This window comes from Lissotriton helveticus, chromosome 1_1 (genome assembly GCF_964261635.1).
Source record: "Lissotriton helveticus chromosome 1_1, aLisHel1.1, whole genome shotgun sequence".
NCBI lineage: Eukaryota > Metazoa > Chordata > Amphibia > Caudata > Salamandridae > Lissotriton > Lissotriton helveticus.
In genome coordinates, this window is record NC_136057.1 from 1,085,724,885 (window position 1) to 1,085,738,664 (window position 13,780).

General features: G+C 45.2%; 1 protein-coding gene across 3 annotated transcripts in view; it reads left to right on the forward strand.

Moving 5' to 3' along the window:
- Positions 1-13,780, forward strand: part of CAPS2 (calcyphosine 2) — an 887,654-nt gene that overhangs the window by 192,165 nt on the left and 681,709 nt on the right. The window contains exon 1 of one of the 3 annotated variants that reach the window (XM_078678152.1): positions 10,369-10,736. The exons of the other annotated variants lie outside the window; for them this stretch is intronic. Coding sequence (XP_078534278.1) covers positions 10,653-10,736 — 84 coding nt within the window. The 5' untranslated portion in view covers positions 10,369-10,652. Of the gene's footprint in view, positions 1-10,368; positions 10,737-13,780 lie in introns of those variants that run through there. 3 annotated transcript variants of the gene reach the window in all.

The window sequence follows — 13,780 nt, forward strand, 5'->3', positions numbered from 1 at the left end:
TAGTGTAGTATCTTTGGGCATGCAAAAAATAGTGTAAAACAAGTAATGTAAAATGTGTATAAAAGAGTTCAGTAATCTGCGGTAGTGTGCAATAAATGTGTACACTTTGACTAAAAAGTCTAAAAGTACTTGGCAAATCGTTTCCATCACTCTCATTGATGCATTTCCCTTTTTGTGAGGTATGTATGTATATGGTATTTAAATAGGACAAACTTGGCCAAAGTGCAGCTTAGCACTGTACATAGTCAAAGTCAGTGAGTAATAGGAGAGGAAGCTCAACTATGAATGGTTAATGCATTGTGATGTAGTGGTCTTTAAATAGGTGAATCTTCAACCCTTTCCTGAATTGGAACATCGTTGGGGTGGTCCTAATGAATACTGGAATCTTCCAGATTCTGGGTGATTAGATGAAAGCTCCTGTTTTCTTGTATTTTCTGTATAGACTTCTAAGTTTGCACTCTGATTGTTTCCTGGCCACTATGAAGCAAGAGAAGGATATGGAGTCGGACAGACCCGGGTATAGTATCTTGGAGGCGTTGTTGAAAGCAAAAGCGTTGGAAAACAGAGAGGAGGTGAGGCATCGCGAGGGCCTGTGCAGAGTTGGTTCCTTACTGTTGCAGGTGAGGGGATGCATTGGTTCTTTACTTCCAGGCAAGGGAGGTGATGCGTTAGTTCCTTACTCTTACTGTGAAGTGGGGTCGATGAGCTGTCGAGAGTCAAGCCGTGAGTCTTCAGTTTCCACGGCATCAATGTTGGACTAGGCCACAGCTATCGGAGTCATAGTGGTGTGCTACAGACTTCGGTGGTACGGTGTTCTAGACTTGTGTAGTGGCAGAGCTACGGAGTCATTATCGAAGCCCAAGGTGAAAGTCGCAGTTGGCACATTGAGCAGGACCTCAGCCCTGGTGCAGCAACAGCATGGCTTCAGATTTGCAGACGGCCGCCGGTTCCAAATTTGATCGGTGTTGATGCCTTGGTTTCTTCTTAGTAGCATCCCAAGCTCACTCCCAATAGCCCAGGTACTGGAATTCGTACCAATTGGCAAGCAGGACTCCTCAGCAGATAGGCCCAGGGGTTGTAGGTGAAGTCTTTGATGGCTCTGGGACTTCTGAACAGGAGGGAAGTTCAACTCAAGCCCTGGGAGAACCTTGGAAGCAGAATGTAGCAAACAAAGTCCAGTCTTTTCACTCCCAGGACTGAAGCAACAAGCAGCAGGCAAACACAGGAAAGCAAACGGCAAAGTGGCCGTCCCTCCTTACAGCTGGCAGAATGTCTTCAACCCAGAAGTGTTCTGAGTATATAGTGTCACAGGTCCAGTGCGTATACCCATTTCAAACTTTAAAGTAGGCAAACTTCGAAGAAAAGCCTTTGTAGTGCACAAGACCCTGCCACCAGACACACTACAGGGGGTGGCAAATTTTTTGCCACAGAATCCATGAAGGTAACAGACAGAAGATGCAACTAAACCACATTTTCGAATGAGAAAACGCGAGCGAGATATCGATAACGCTAAGGAGGATGAGCTCCCGCAAACTCTGCTTATAGAGAAAACGGCCACCGTCAAAAAATAACTCAACGGAACGAGCGGCCTTGTTAAGAAACGCCCTGCACAAAGGACGCTATACACGTGCCCTGCTGCATAAATTAGCGAGGGAAAGAAAGAGAAGATCTAAAGAAAGCCGTTCAAACAAGAGGTAGCTTCTCCTGCGTTTGTTAAAAATTTGATGAGAAGATAACCACCACTTCTCAGAAAATACCAACGCTGCTGAAATTCAAAAGCCCTGACGAGAATCCTAGTATTCAACGCCTGGGATTCGAAACGCGTCGGCACATGACAAACACACAGAGGAATGATTAATTTAATTCCAGCCTGTGAATTGAGGAAATAATCCCCCTTCCAGAAAAACCAAAGACATTTTTTTCCCCTGTGTAACTACTGATACCTGATAAAGACATTAGAAGGAAGTCTAGGATCATTAATTCAGTTTATCCACCAACTTTGGTGTGAGAGTATCTATGTACTGGATGTCTTTTCAGTCCTTTTTCATATAAATGTTGATTGTGATGTATTTTGTGTAGTATGTTTTATCATTGATGTGTATTCAAAGTGTTTTGTAAAACAGTTATGTACAGAATATAGATACGACTATACACTTGTCTTTTTCATGCTGAAATAACTAATGAAGAATAAAAAAAAAATTGTAAAAGAAAAAGGTATAAATAAATTACCGGTACAAACAAAAAATAATGTGTTTGGCCACAAAGCGAAATTAGTAATGCTTAAAAAGAATGTGAGGTACAGGCTCATTCCCCTTTTTTTAACATAATAGAACGGCCCTGGCAGCACCTCGTTCCCTGGGCCTAACTCTTTTTTTCCTTAACTTTCTACGAGTGGCATTTTCAGAACTGCAATTTAAAAACAAACTTAACTAAAAGATATGTTTTGAATTGTTAGTCCAGAGACACCAAACTCCAATGTTTGATTGGCAGATACATTTGTAAGATGTTACAAGTCTGCTCCATTGCTAACCTATGGGAGATATAGCCTTACTTTAGTGAAAAACGAAAGTAGCAGGATTTCACTACCAGGACATGTACAACACAACAGTAAAGGTCATACCTTTTAAATACACTGCACCCTACACACGGGGTTACTCTGGGGCCACCTTAGGGGTTCCTTACATGTAATAAAAGGGAAGGTTTCGATACCGAAATGGCAGTTTAAAACTGCACACACAGACACTGGGATTGCAGATCTAGGGAATGTTTGCAGAGCTACTCATGTGGGTGGCACAATCAGTGCTGTAGGCCCACTAGTAGCATTTGATTTACTGGCCCTGTGCACACACAGTGCTCTGTACTACAGTCTTACTAGTAAATTAAATAGGCCAATCATGGAGGAACCAAATATCATTACATTTTAGACACGGAGAGCTTGCACTTTAGCATAGGTCAGCAGTGGTGCAGTGCCCAGAGTCCTAACATCAGCAAAAATGAAATGCAGCACAGTTAAAACGAGGAGGTCAGATGCAAAACGATAGGGGAAACCACGCCAAAAGTTGCCAGGTCTAACACTGATTAAATGTAACGAGTTAATACAAGGTTATCATATGGGAGAGGTAAGCCTCACATTAGTGAAAGACTAAGTTATGATCCAGCGACTTACCAGCAACAGATAATCCAACACTATATACTCACCTGGGCCCATACACACAATTCTCAACAACCATGTAATAACCGCTGGGGTCATGTTTTATGAATTTCTTACCATATCAAGATTAGTTATTTCTGGCTCCTAACTCATCTTTCACTGATCAAAAAGTTCTTTCCTCTGGTCGATGGACTATTAGTTGAACTAGTTGATGGTGAAATTACATAAATCACCTTACTGGTACATTTTAAATGATCACAGAGTCGGGAAGAGTTTTAAATCTTTTTCTAAGAAATTAATTTCATGTGAATCACTTACAAAGTGCAGAATAGTCTCCGTCTATTCATGAAAGGATGAATCAATAAATCAATTATAAAATACATAAAATTTTACTACGCAATGATGATGCATGAAATGAGGGGATAGAGAGAAAAGGACATAGGCACATAAACAGACATATATTTATAATGACCAAGTATAGTGTGAAAACCAACCCCCTGGACAAGGGGCTGGGAAGGGTCCCACAGGAAAGATCTGTCGACCAAAGGCTTTAGGACAGGAATCAGGACAAGACAGATGACCTCTCTATCACAGATGCTTGTGTAGCACCCTTCTCTTGAAACTCTCTTCCTCCTCAAGTTTCTACCGCGATCTTCTTCAAAATTTATTAGCTTAAGAGATATGATTCTGCAATTCGATTCTTCTTCAGCATCTCTTGTCACTCCAACAGCATCCCGGTCTCAGGCTCTGTGCTTCTCAATGCCATCTAACTAACTAAGAACTACCTCAATTATACCCTACAATATTCACGTACCTCCCAAAAATGTTTCAATATCCTGAAACTCCTAATTCTGATTGGATAGGCAAGGGGAGGTGGTTATCACACCATGCTTACATATCATTCTTTTCAGTTAGCCCTTTGTTAATAAACCCATCCCCTTAATTCTTTATTCAAACTTTGAGTCTTTATTCCCACCAGCATTCACATCATAATTGTCACAAATTATAAAAGTTCACAGCTTCCCATCCATGACGCAGCTTATTAAAGATTTACAGTTAGCGGCCATTTTAGAATCACACTCGAGTTATTGGTTAGTAAGACACAGAGGCAAGCTTCTCTTTCTTGTAAATGTAATGTTGTGCATATTAATTTTCACAATACGAAGTTAATACGGGGTTAAAGGTTACATGAGAGGATTGCGTCCGAGCAAGTCTCTTTTCTACGAGTCCTTGCTCCATCAGTCCCCTCTCTGATGGCATTTTAAGGCCTCATTAGAAGAGCGCCTCTTCTGCAAAATCGAGCTAGCCTGTGATAAGTTGGCTAAGGCAGCTCAGGACACTCCGGTCTCTACTCCTACTAGCGATGCTTCCGCTGACCCTCAAGCTCCTCCCGCCAACCGCGCCAAGGACACGGGGGTTGACACTAATGCTTTCGCTCGCCTTAAGCGAGCTTTCTTGGCTAGCAAGCCCCCTCCCCCTGCGCCCACCAACTCTGATGACCCTGCTCAAGGGGGTGATGAGGAAGCTGGTCCTTCACGGCCCTGGCATCCTTCGCACCCAGAACCTTCCACCCCTGTTCCTAGCGCAGGATCCATGACGCATGCTTACTAAAGATTTACAGTTAGCGGCTATTTTAGAATCACACTCGAGTTATTGGTTAGTAAGACACAGAGGCAAGCTTCTCTTTCTTGTAAATGTAATGTTGTGCATATTAATTTTCATAATACGAAGTTAATACGGGGTTAAAGGTTACATGAGAGGAATGTGTCCGAGCAAGTCTCTTTTCTACGAGTCCTTGCTCCATCAGTCCCCTCTCTGATGGCATTTTAAAGCCATCACAAAATTACTAATTCCTAATCAGATGCCAACTTTAGCATTTTTCACTATCTTTTTCTTCTTCATTTTTGCTATTATTGTTTATTTCTCATATCCTGTCATATAATTCTATGTCAGGACCGGAGGCGAGGATTATGCTTTTTCTTTCTTTACTTTTAATACAGCAGCCATTTTAAAGTCATCAAAACAAACAAAACATTCCCATGAACCATCTGGAATAACAAAAACAATAGTGTCCATGACCAGAATGTCCTCCGTCTTCTGCACCAATCACAGGGCACCGAGGTGAGTATAGTCCTCCTTCACTGCCCAATCTTCCTCTTTCTTTACTGATTGCAGCCAGATAAGTCATATTTCCTTAACTCTCTCAATTCAGTGATATAACATTGCAGTTTGTCTGTTTTACTTATATTTGCGCTGTGCCAGTGTTTACACGCTCTATTGTGCATATTTCCTGTCGGATATATTTCTTGTATTCCTTTCAGGCACCGCTCTAGAGCCTTTGCGCTCTCCTCAGAGCCTTCGCGCTTTCGTGTGGCAGTTGGGGCGCGCTCCTGTAGGTGTATTTTTCTTGTGCATGTATTGCTTCTTTGCCCTAGGTGTTAATTTCGTTTTCCGACCGTGGGAGCGTTCCTCCCTAGCGGCTGTGCATTGGTGTGGCTCGCAGTGCGCTGTTGTCGCCGCTAGAGGGCGTGTGTAATCATCCTCCTCGCTGAATGCGTTCCCGAGATTCTTCGCATTCCGCGTTTGTATCCGGAATGCACTGCAGCGATCGAGCCTCTGCCTGCCTGACACCCTTTGCGGTCTGTTTTGCCTTTGGCATTTTGCTCTTTTGAACGCCCCCTGAACGCCTTTCATAAAGGTCGGTAGATTGCTTGTGGGGCTGTGGGTTTCTGACAGTGCCCAACCTCGGGGGTCAGTATTTTGTAGGCCTGTTTTGAACGCTCTTGGGAGTCTGTATTGCAGGCTGTGGCCTGAAGGGATCCTGTCATTGGCAGGCTACCCTTTTATTATAGTTTGGCACCAGGGCTGTTGGGTCCCAGGGCAAGTTCCCGATTTCAAGCTCTGCTTGACCAGAAGTCGGCTGACACCCAGCCCCCCCATACTACAGAGTTTCCCTCCGATCTCCTGTCCCACTTACCTTGGTAGTAGTGTCGCCTCGTCATGGAGGAGTATCAGGATGACACTTACCTGGAGAACCAGTGGGAAGAGGACCCTCTCACTGCATTGCAGCAGGATGAGGACTTCTATGATGCAGTAGATTCCTCTATACACAAGGCGGTGGAGCAGGCGATGGCCCCCTTAGAAGAGCGCCTCTCCCGCAAAATTCACGCTAGCCTGTAATAAGTTGGCTAAGGCAGCTCAGGACACTCCGGCCTCTACTCCTACTAGCGATGCTTCCGCTCACCCTCAACCTCCTCCCGCCAAGCGCGCCAAGGACACGGGGGTTGACACTAATGCTTTCGCTCGCCTTAAGCGAGCTTTCTTGGCTTGCAAGCCCCCTCCCCCTGCGCCCACCAACTCTGATGACCCTGCTCAAGGGGGTTATGAGGAAGCTGGTCCTTCACGTCCCTGGCGTCCTTCGCTCCCAAAACCTTCCACCCCTGTTCCTAGCGCAGGTGAGCAAAATCTCTGCGCGGATATGTTGGACCCCGATGACATCTTACACCCAAAGGTCCACGGATTGGGCACCCTGTGAGAAGGTCTCCCAGTACGTCGCCAGCCGCATTCGCCGGCCGTTAGAGGCCTCAGTGCGCAACTGTCTTAATGCAGAATGTCCTCGCCCCTCCTTAGAAGGGAAGGTGGCATCAACTTCCAAAATTGACCCTCGCATGGCGACTTTCTACGGAAATTTGGAAAGTACCCCAAAAAGGGGATCGATAGGTCTTGGCGGGCTTGTCAGGACAAGCTTCTTGACATTGTGGGGCCCATAACGAAAATCCTTGATATGGCGAAGGACGCCAAGTCATCGGGAGCCTTGATCTCCCCCGGATGACCTCTCTTCTTGGGCACAGCGCGTGGGGTATTTTTAGGGAATGCCAATTGGGCTATATCAACCGAACGCCGCAGATCCCTCTAGATAAAGGTGGATCCCAAACTTGGTGAACTAGCGGATTCCGAAGCGGGTCCTGTTGCCCAGGGGGGTCTTTTTGGCGAACCCTTTATGAAGGAACTCGGACGCTTCGTGAATACATTCACATCCCTGGACAGGGCGCAGACTTCTGTTCGAAAAGTTTTTCGCCCATGGGTTTTCAGGGGAGCCGGTCGAGGCAGGGGCCGCTCGTCTGGCCGTCCTAACCAACAACGAGGAGGCTCCAACCAAGTAGGCTATCAGGACCAGGCCAGGTCCAGCAACTTCTACCCGACCAGGGGATGACGAGGAAAGAACCGTGGTGGTAGAGGCGGCGGCATCTCCAGTTCTTCAGGTGAGTGTTCTACCTTCTTCCACCTAAGAGTGGGGGGCCGTGAGGCAAATTTTTTCCAGGTCTGGACTTCTGTCACGGGCGACGCTTGGGTGCTCCAAACTATCCGGGGTTTTCATATAGAGTTTCTTGGGGAGCCTGTCCAACCGGCCCCGCCGCGCCCGCTGGTGTTCTCGGCAGTAGATGAGGCTTTGGTCGACAGGGAGGTCCAGTCTCTTTTGCACAAGGGAGCAGTGGTGCAGACCACGTCTTATGCTCAGGGTTTCATCAGCAATCTGTTAGTGGTTGACAAGGCGGACGGGGGCCAGCGACAAGGCGGACGGGGGCCAGCGACCCGTCATAAATTTGAACGAGTTCAATGAGTGGCTGGTTTACCGTCACTTCAAGATGGAGGGAACCCATCTTCTTCACGATCTTCTCAGGACAAACGACTGGATGGCGCGTCTAGATGTAAAAGACGCATACCTGACCATCCCAATTTTTCCACCGCATCGGAGGTTTCTGCAGTTTCTCTGGCAAGGCAAAAGGTACGAATTCACCACACTTCCTTTCGGTCTTTCCTCCGCTCCTTGGTGTTTCACCAAGGTTCTGCGTATGGTGATCGAACATCTGCGTGCGTCCGGGATGCGTCTCATCGTTTATTTAGATGACATTTTACTCATGGTGCAATGTCCCACAGCCCTGACTCAACAGCTTTTCACAGCGGTCAACCTCCTCCAAAGCCTGGGCTTTGTGATCTACGAAGCAAAATCCGTGCTCGTGCCATCCCAGAACATAATCTTCCTTGGATTCTCCATCGATTCTGTCACGGCTACACTCAGCCTTCCGGGCCGGAAAATGACGAAAATCCGTCACGAGCTGAGGAGCGCTCTTACCCAGCATCATCTCTCCCTACGGCAGATTGCCCGTATAGTGGGTCTTCTGTCTGCATCCATACAGGCTATATTTCCAGGCCCACTCCATTACAGGGCCTTGCAGCGCCTCAAAGCCCGACACCTTGGCAAAGGCCTTTCTTACTCTCGGAAAGTCTCCCTCTCCCCAGAAGCCAGGGAGGAGATTCAATGGTGGCTTTCCAATATGGAAGCCTGGAATGGTCGGACGATTTTCGGTTCCGCGCCAGATATTGTTATCGAATCAGACGCCAGCAGGTCAGGCTGGGGCGCGCGGTGTGGTGAGTTCATAACAGGTGGTGTGTGGTCTCCTGCGGAACCACAGTTGCATATCAACTGTCTAGACTTATTAGCGGGCTCGTTCGCGATCCAATGCTGGACCAAGGACTTGGTACGATCGTGTGTCCTGCTCAAGATGGACAACATATCGCCCGTCCGCTATATCAACCGCCTTGGGGGCACGCGGTCGAGGCCCTCTCTGACATGGCAGCGAATTTTTGGAAGTATTGTCTGGACCACCATATGTCCGTGACGGCGGAATATCTTCCGGGCCGGGACAATGAGGTAGCGGACTTTCAGTCTCGTCACCTCTACGCGGCAGTCTTTGAAAACTGCATCCAGGGGTTATTGCAGATCTTCAATCTCTTTGGGGTCTGTTTTCAGTGGACCTCTTTGCGTCTCGCCTGGATCACCAGCTGCCTTGGTTCTTCAGTTGGAGACCGGATCCCCTGTCAGCGTGGACGGATGCATTTCTCCAGGATTGGCAGTCTGAACGGGGCTATGCCTTTCCCCCATTTGCCATGATCACAAGGGTGTCATCCCAAGTGCGGCGTCAGAATGTGGACGTGGTTCTCATCTCGCCGATATGGAGGTCTCAAGTGCGGTTTCCAGTTCTTCTGAAACTTTCTTGGGATTATCCAATCCCACTCCCCCAGTTTCTGACTCTTCTCAATCCGGACGGAGTTCCTGATCCAATATTAGAGTAGGGCTCTCTCGCTCTCATGGCATGGAGAATTACAGGGGACGCTGGGCGGTCCCAGGCCTTTCCGCAAAAGCTGAAGAGCTCATGTCCAAAGCTTGGGCCGACAGTACCGTCAAGCAGTACCGGTCTACCTGGAGAAGGTGGTGTCGTTGGTGTGTGTGACGGGATCTTGATCCCGTGGCAGCAGATGTGACCTTTATTCGGAATTTCTTAGCCTCCTTGGTGGAGGAGGGCTTGGCTTATAGGGCAATCAATACCTTCCGTTCAGCCATTTCGGTGGGTCACACCATGGTCACGGATCCTCGGTGGGTGAGCATCCCTGGGTTTGTCGTCTCCTGCGAGGCATCCGTCCCTCCCTACCACCTGAACCTCGTTATTCCCATCTCTGGGATGTTAACCAGGTTTTAAACCTGTTTCTGTCTTGGCAGCCGAATAGATTCCTCTCCATGAAAGAATTTTCGGCGAAATTGGCAATGCTTCTCTGCCTTATCTCATTCAGACGGGTTTCGGACGTCAGAGCCCTTGATATTACCGGTAGGATTTTCTCTCCCATGGGAGTCACTTTCACGATTCGCAGACTTAAAAAGTCTGGGACCCGTTCCATCTCTTATCCGGTGTTCCCGGATTCCCCAAAGTTATGTCTAGTGGCGTGTCTCAAAGCTTACGAAGAAATGTCCGAGGCGTTTCGCCCTCCGGGAGAGAGGCAATTGCTCATTGCACTTAAGAAGCCTCATAAAGCGGTTTCTTTACCCACCATTGCCCGCTGGGTAAGATGGGTCATGCAGGAGGCAGGCATTAGTCTTCGAGCCTTCTGCGCTCACTTGGCCAGAGGGACAATTGCCTCCAAGGCATTTACCCTGGGAGCTCGTCTGGAAGACATTCTGAATGCAGCAGATTGGTCTTCAGACTCTACCTTTAAGCGGTTTTATTTTAAACCGGTTATTGACATGGCTCACTTGGTCGTGAGCAAGCTTTAAATGAGCATAATCCTCGCCTCCGGTCCTGACATAGAATGAAAAATTTCCTAGCTAGCGTGACGGAAAGTTTCAATTCTATGAAGGACTCGGAGGCAAGGATTATCCCACCCAGGGTACAAGGTCTCTTTGCTTCCTTTCCACCCACGTATTAGGGTTAGTAATGAATTTTGATGTTATGGTTTCCTCTAATGTTGCTAGCATGTCTCAATTATTTTGGTATCAATTGATGTTGGTGTAAGCTTCGCTCTGCTGTCTTCTTTGCAGGCTAAGACTTAGCCGCGGTTGTCGCTTACATTTTGTCTTACGTTTCAGGCGATTCGGGTAAACAGGATTCGTGAAGTCTCTGGACTGGCTAGCCTTCAGCGACGAAAGAGGAAGATTGGGCAGTGAAAGATGACTATACTCACCGCGGGGCCCTGTGATTGGTGCAGAAGACAGGACATTCTGGTCATGGACACTATTTTTTTTGTTATTCCCGTAGGTTCACGGGAATGTTTTGTTTGTTTTTATGACTTTAAAATGGATGCTGTATTAAAAGTAAAGAAAGAAAAAGCATAATCCTCACCTCCGAGTCCTTAATAGAATTTAACTTTCCGTTACGCTAGCTTGGACATTTGTCATTTTCTTTAATTTCTTCTAATTGTATCTCGTCATACTTTCTTTTGGTTCCCTTTGCATTTATTTCATATCTCCTTCTTTTCAAGTTATTAGTGCAACACTTACACCATATTGTTATTGACAAAACTATTATTGCTATACCTACTAAGGGAAATACAACTTGTCCAAGGAATCTTTTCCCTATGTTAGTAAACCAAGTCCCTACTTTAGAAATGCTTTTTGTTAGTCTTTCCCATACACTTTCATCCTCCAGTGGTTTTAATTCTTCATGTATTTTTGTAATATTCTTTAGAGATCCTTTAATTTCTGTACTTTTATCTGGTATATAAGTGCACTTTCAACATTTTACAGACCCCCCCCCCACTTTTGCCAATATTATATCTAGCGTAAGTCGATTCTGCAAGACCATGGATCTAATTGCAACCCTTTCTGTATTAATCTTCAAGAAACCTCCAGCTGTATCAGTCGAAAGACAATCAACCACTATTGACAACTGACAGATTCTATGTGAATTTAGAACCACTCCCACTGAAGGTATCAATGCACTAAATACATCACCTATTATTTCTGGAAAACTAGCTCTCTTTCTCCGTGGTAGTTCATTAGTGTTTTCATTGCTTCCAGTGATTCTCTTTACACAATAGATTTTCGGAAATACTATTCCGAAATAACAGCTCCCGTACCACCGTGCCGGCAGCTTATATTAAGCTTTATTCCCATACACGTAGTGTAGACTCCAGGAAATACTGGATCAGTTCCCCCTTTTAGTCCCCAACCTCCAAAAATTAGGAAGGTATGTTCACATTCACTGAAACTGGTATTATTATAATAAGCTTTATTCCCATACACGTAGTGTAAACTCCAGGAAATACTGGATCAGTTCCCCCTTTTAGTCCCCAACCTCCCAAAATTAGGACGGTATGTTCACATTCACTGAAACCAATGAATACGTTATTATAATCTGTCTTTAATCTATGGAGACATGTTTTTCCTGTCTTCACAAAGTCTAGGGACATCGCAGCATCAGCCTTGCCAGCTGTAGAAGTTCCCTCTTTCTCAGCCGATGGGGGAAAATGGTGTTTCTGTTCAGCAGCTTTTCTTTGAAAATCCCGTCTCCTTTCTTCAACTAAATTTAAGAACACTTTCTCTGCTTCACGTAATGAGCATGTTAGACTGTTTTTATGTGCCTTTTCTATATCTAATGACTTCATAGTTAAGAATAGGAATTTCTGTAAATACTACATCTATATTAGAATAATATTATTGCAGTTTTCCTGTTCTATAAAATAAACTTGAAAATATTGTACATGAAATACCAAATGTCAAGGGTAAATGATGGTACGTAACTCCCTCAGCTACTGAAGTAGGTAATTTATTACAAACATAACAATCACTAATCTCCATTGTGTCTACATACTGAAACAATAACTTTGTAAATACATTTAATGAAGTGTCATTATCTGTTATGGCGTGATGTAAATCTGCCTCATCTGATGCTTCTAATTTTACTCCAGCTCCCTTCTGGTTAGCAATCTTTTTATTAGTATTTGTGTCATTCTTCTTATCCGTTATCATAAGATAATGAATTGCTATTGTTAAGAATAGCCATACTTAAATCACTAATAATATTCTACATATGCAAGCTCTACAACATTTCTCTATACAACTTTGTTTTGGTCTTTCTGCAGCTCTGTTCTCCACCATTTGAACTCAAGAAGATTTTACTTTTTTTGCTTAGTTTCGGATTAAAATCTTTAAGTACTTCAAGTAGGCCTCACTTCCTTTTTGTTAATCTGTTCAGCATTTATTTCTACATCAGCTTCTTCATTTAAATCTAGATTCTCAAATTCTACAAGAATCACATAAGTCCATTCGGGTCCTTTGAATTTGCTATTCAAGATGTTTAATCTTGGACTTCGGAAATTTCTAGTAACTGACTGCTCAGTTTGAGTCTGGCTAGTAACCTCATTTACTCATTCTGTATCTTCATTTGTCTTTCTCAGGCGATAATTACAACCTTTTGAATCCCCCAGGCCAATTATCACCTTTTCTGACCAGTTTAGATTGTACTGCACTTTCACTTTCTTCGTCTCTTTCACGAGCTCTCTTATTCTTGTTATGTTGTGGCACAACCTGGGTTTCTTTGATTTCCAAGTTCTTCTCTACCTTTACTTGTTTAGGACTTGTTTGTATGGCCTTTTCTGCCTGAACTTGTTCTCCTTTTTCCAACTGTTCCGGTTCGGGTACTTTCTTAAGCTGTTTTTCTTCTTCCCGAACTTCTTCTTTTCCTGACTGGTGCTGTGCAGGTCTTATTACAATTTGATCTTCTGCCGCCTGAACGTGGTCTTCTATGCCCGATTGTCCCTGCTCAGGTTTTTCGCTTATTGGTGTACCTGAGTTTGTTCTTCTGTCTCTATCTGATCCTGCTCAGGGTCGCTATTTTCATGGTCCTCTTTTTCCTGAGCGTGTTCTTCTATGCCTAACTGGTCCTCTCTAATCTCCTTCTCGTCTAATCTGGTTCTGCTCATTGTTTCGGTAAACACTGCTGGTATGTCAACCACTGGTATCCAGTCCTCCTGACTTGTGCTCGGTTACTCTCTGTCAGTTTCCCTTGAATCTTGTGCTATAGATTCTTCAACTGTACAACCTTCAGCTGCCCCAATTGTTTGAGTTAGTTGTGGTGCTTCTTCATCAGGGCCTGGCACCCTTTTGGTATTACTGGCATGAATCCAGTTTGGTATACCTGCACACTTCACTGCTATTGTGGTAACTAATATGACTTGCCTTCGTTCCTCCCACCTTGGTGCTAGGGACAACTCTCGGGTGTCATTCTTTATTACCACCCAATCTCCTGGATTCAAATCATGTGCTTGATCCTGCTGCCTGGTCACTGCGTCTTCTCC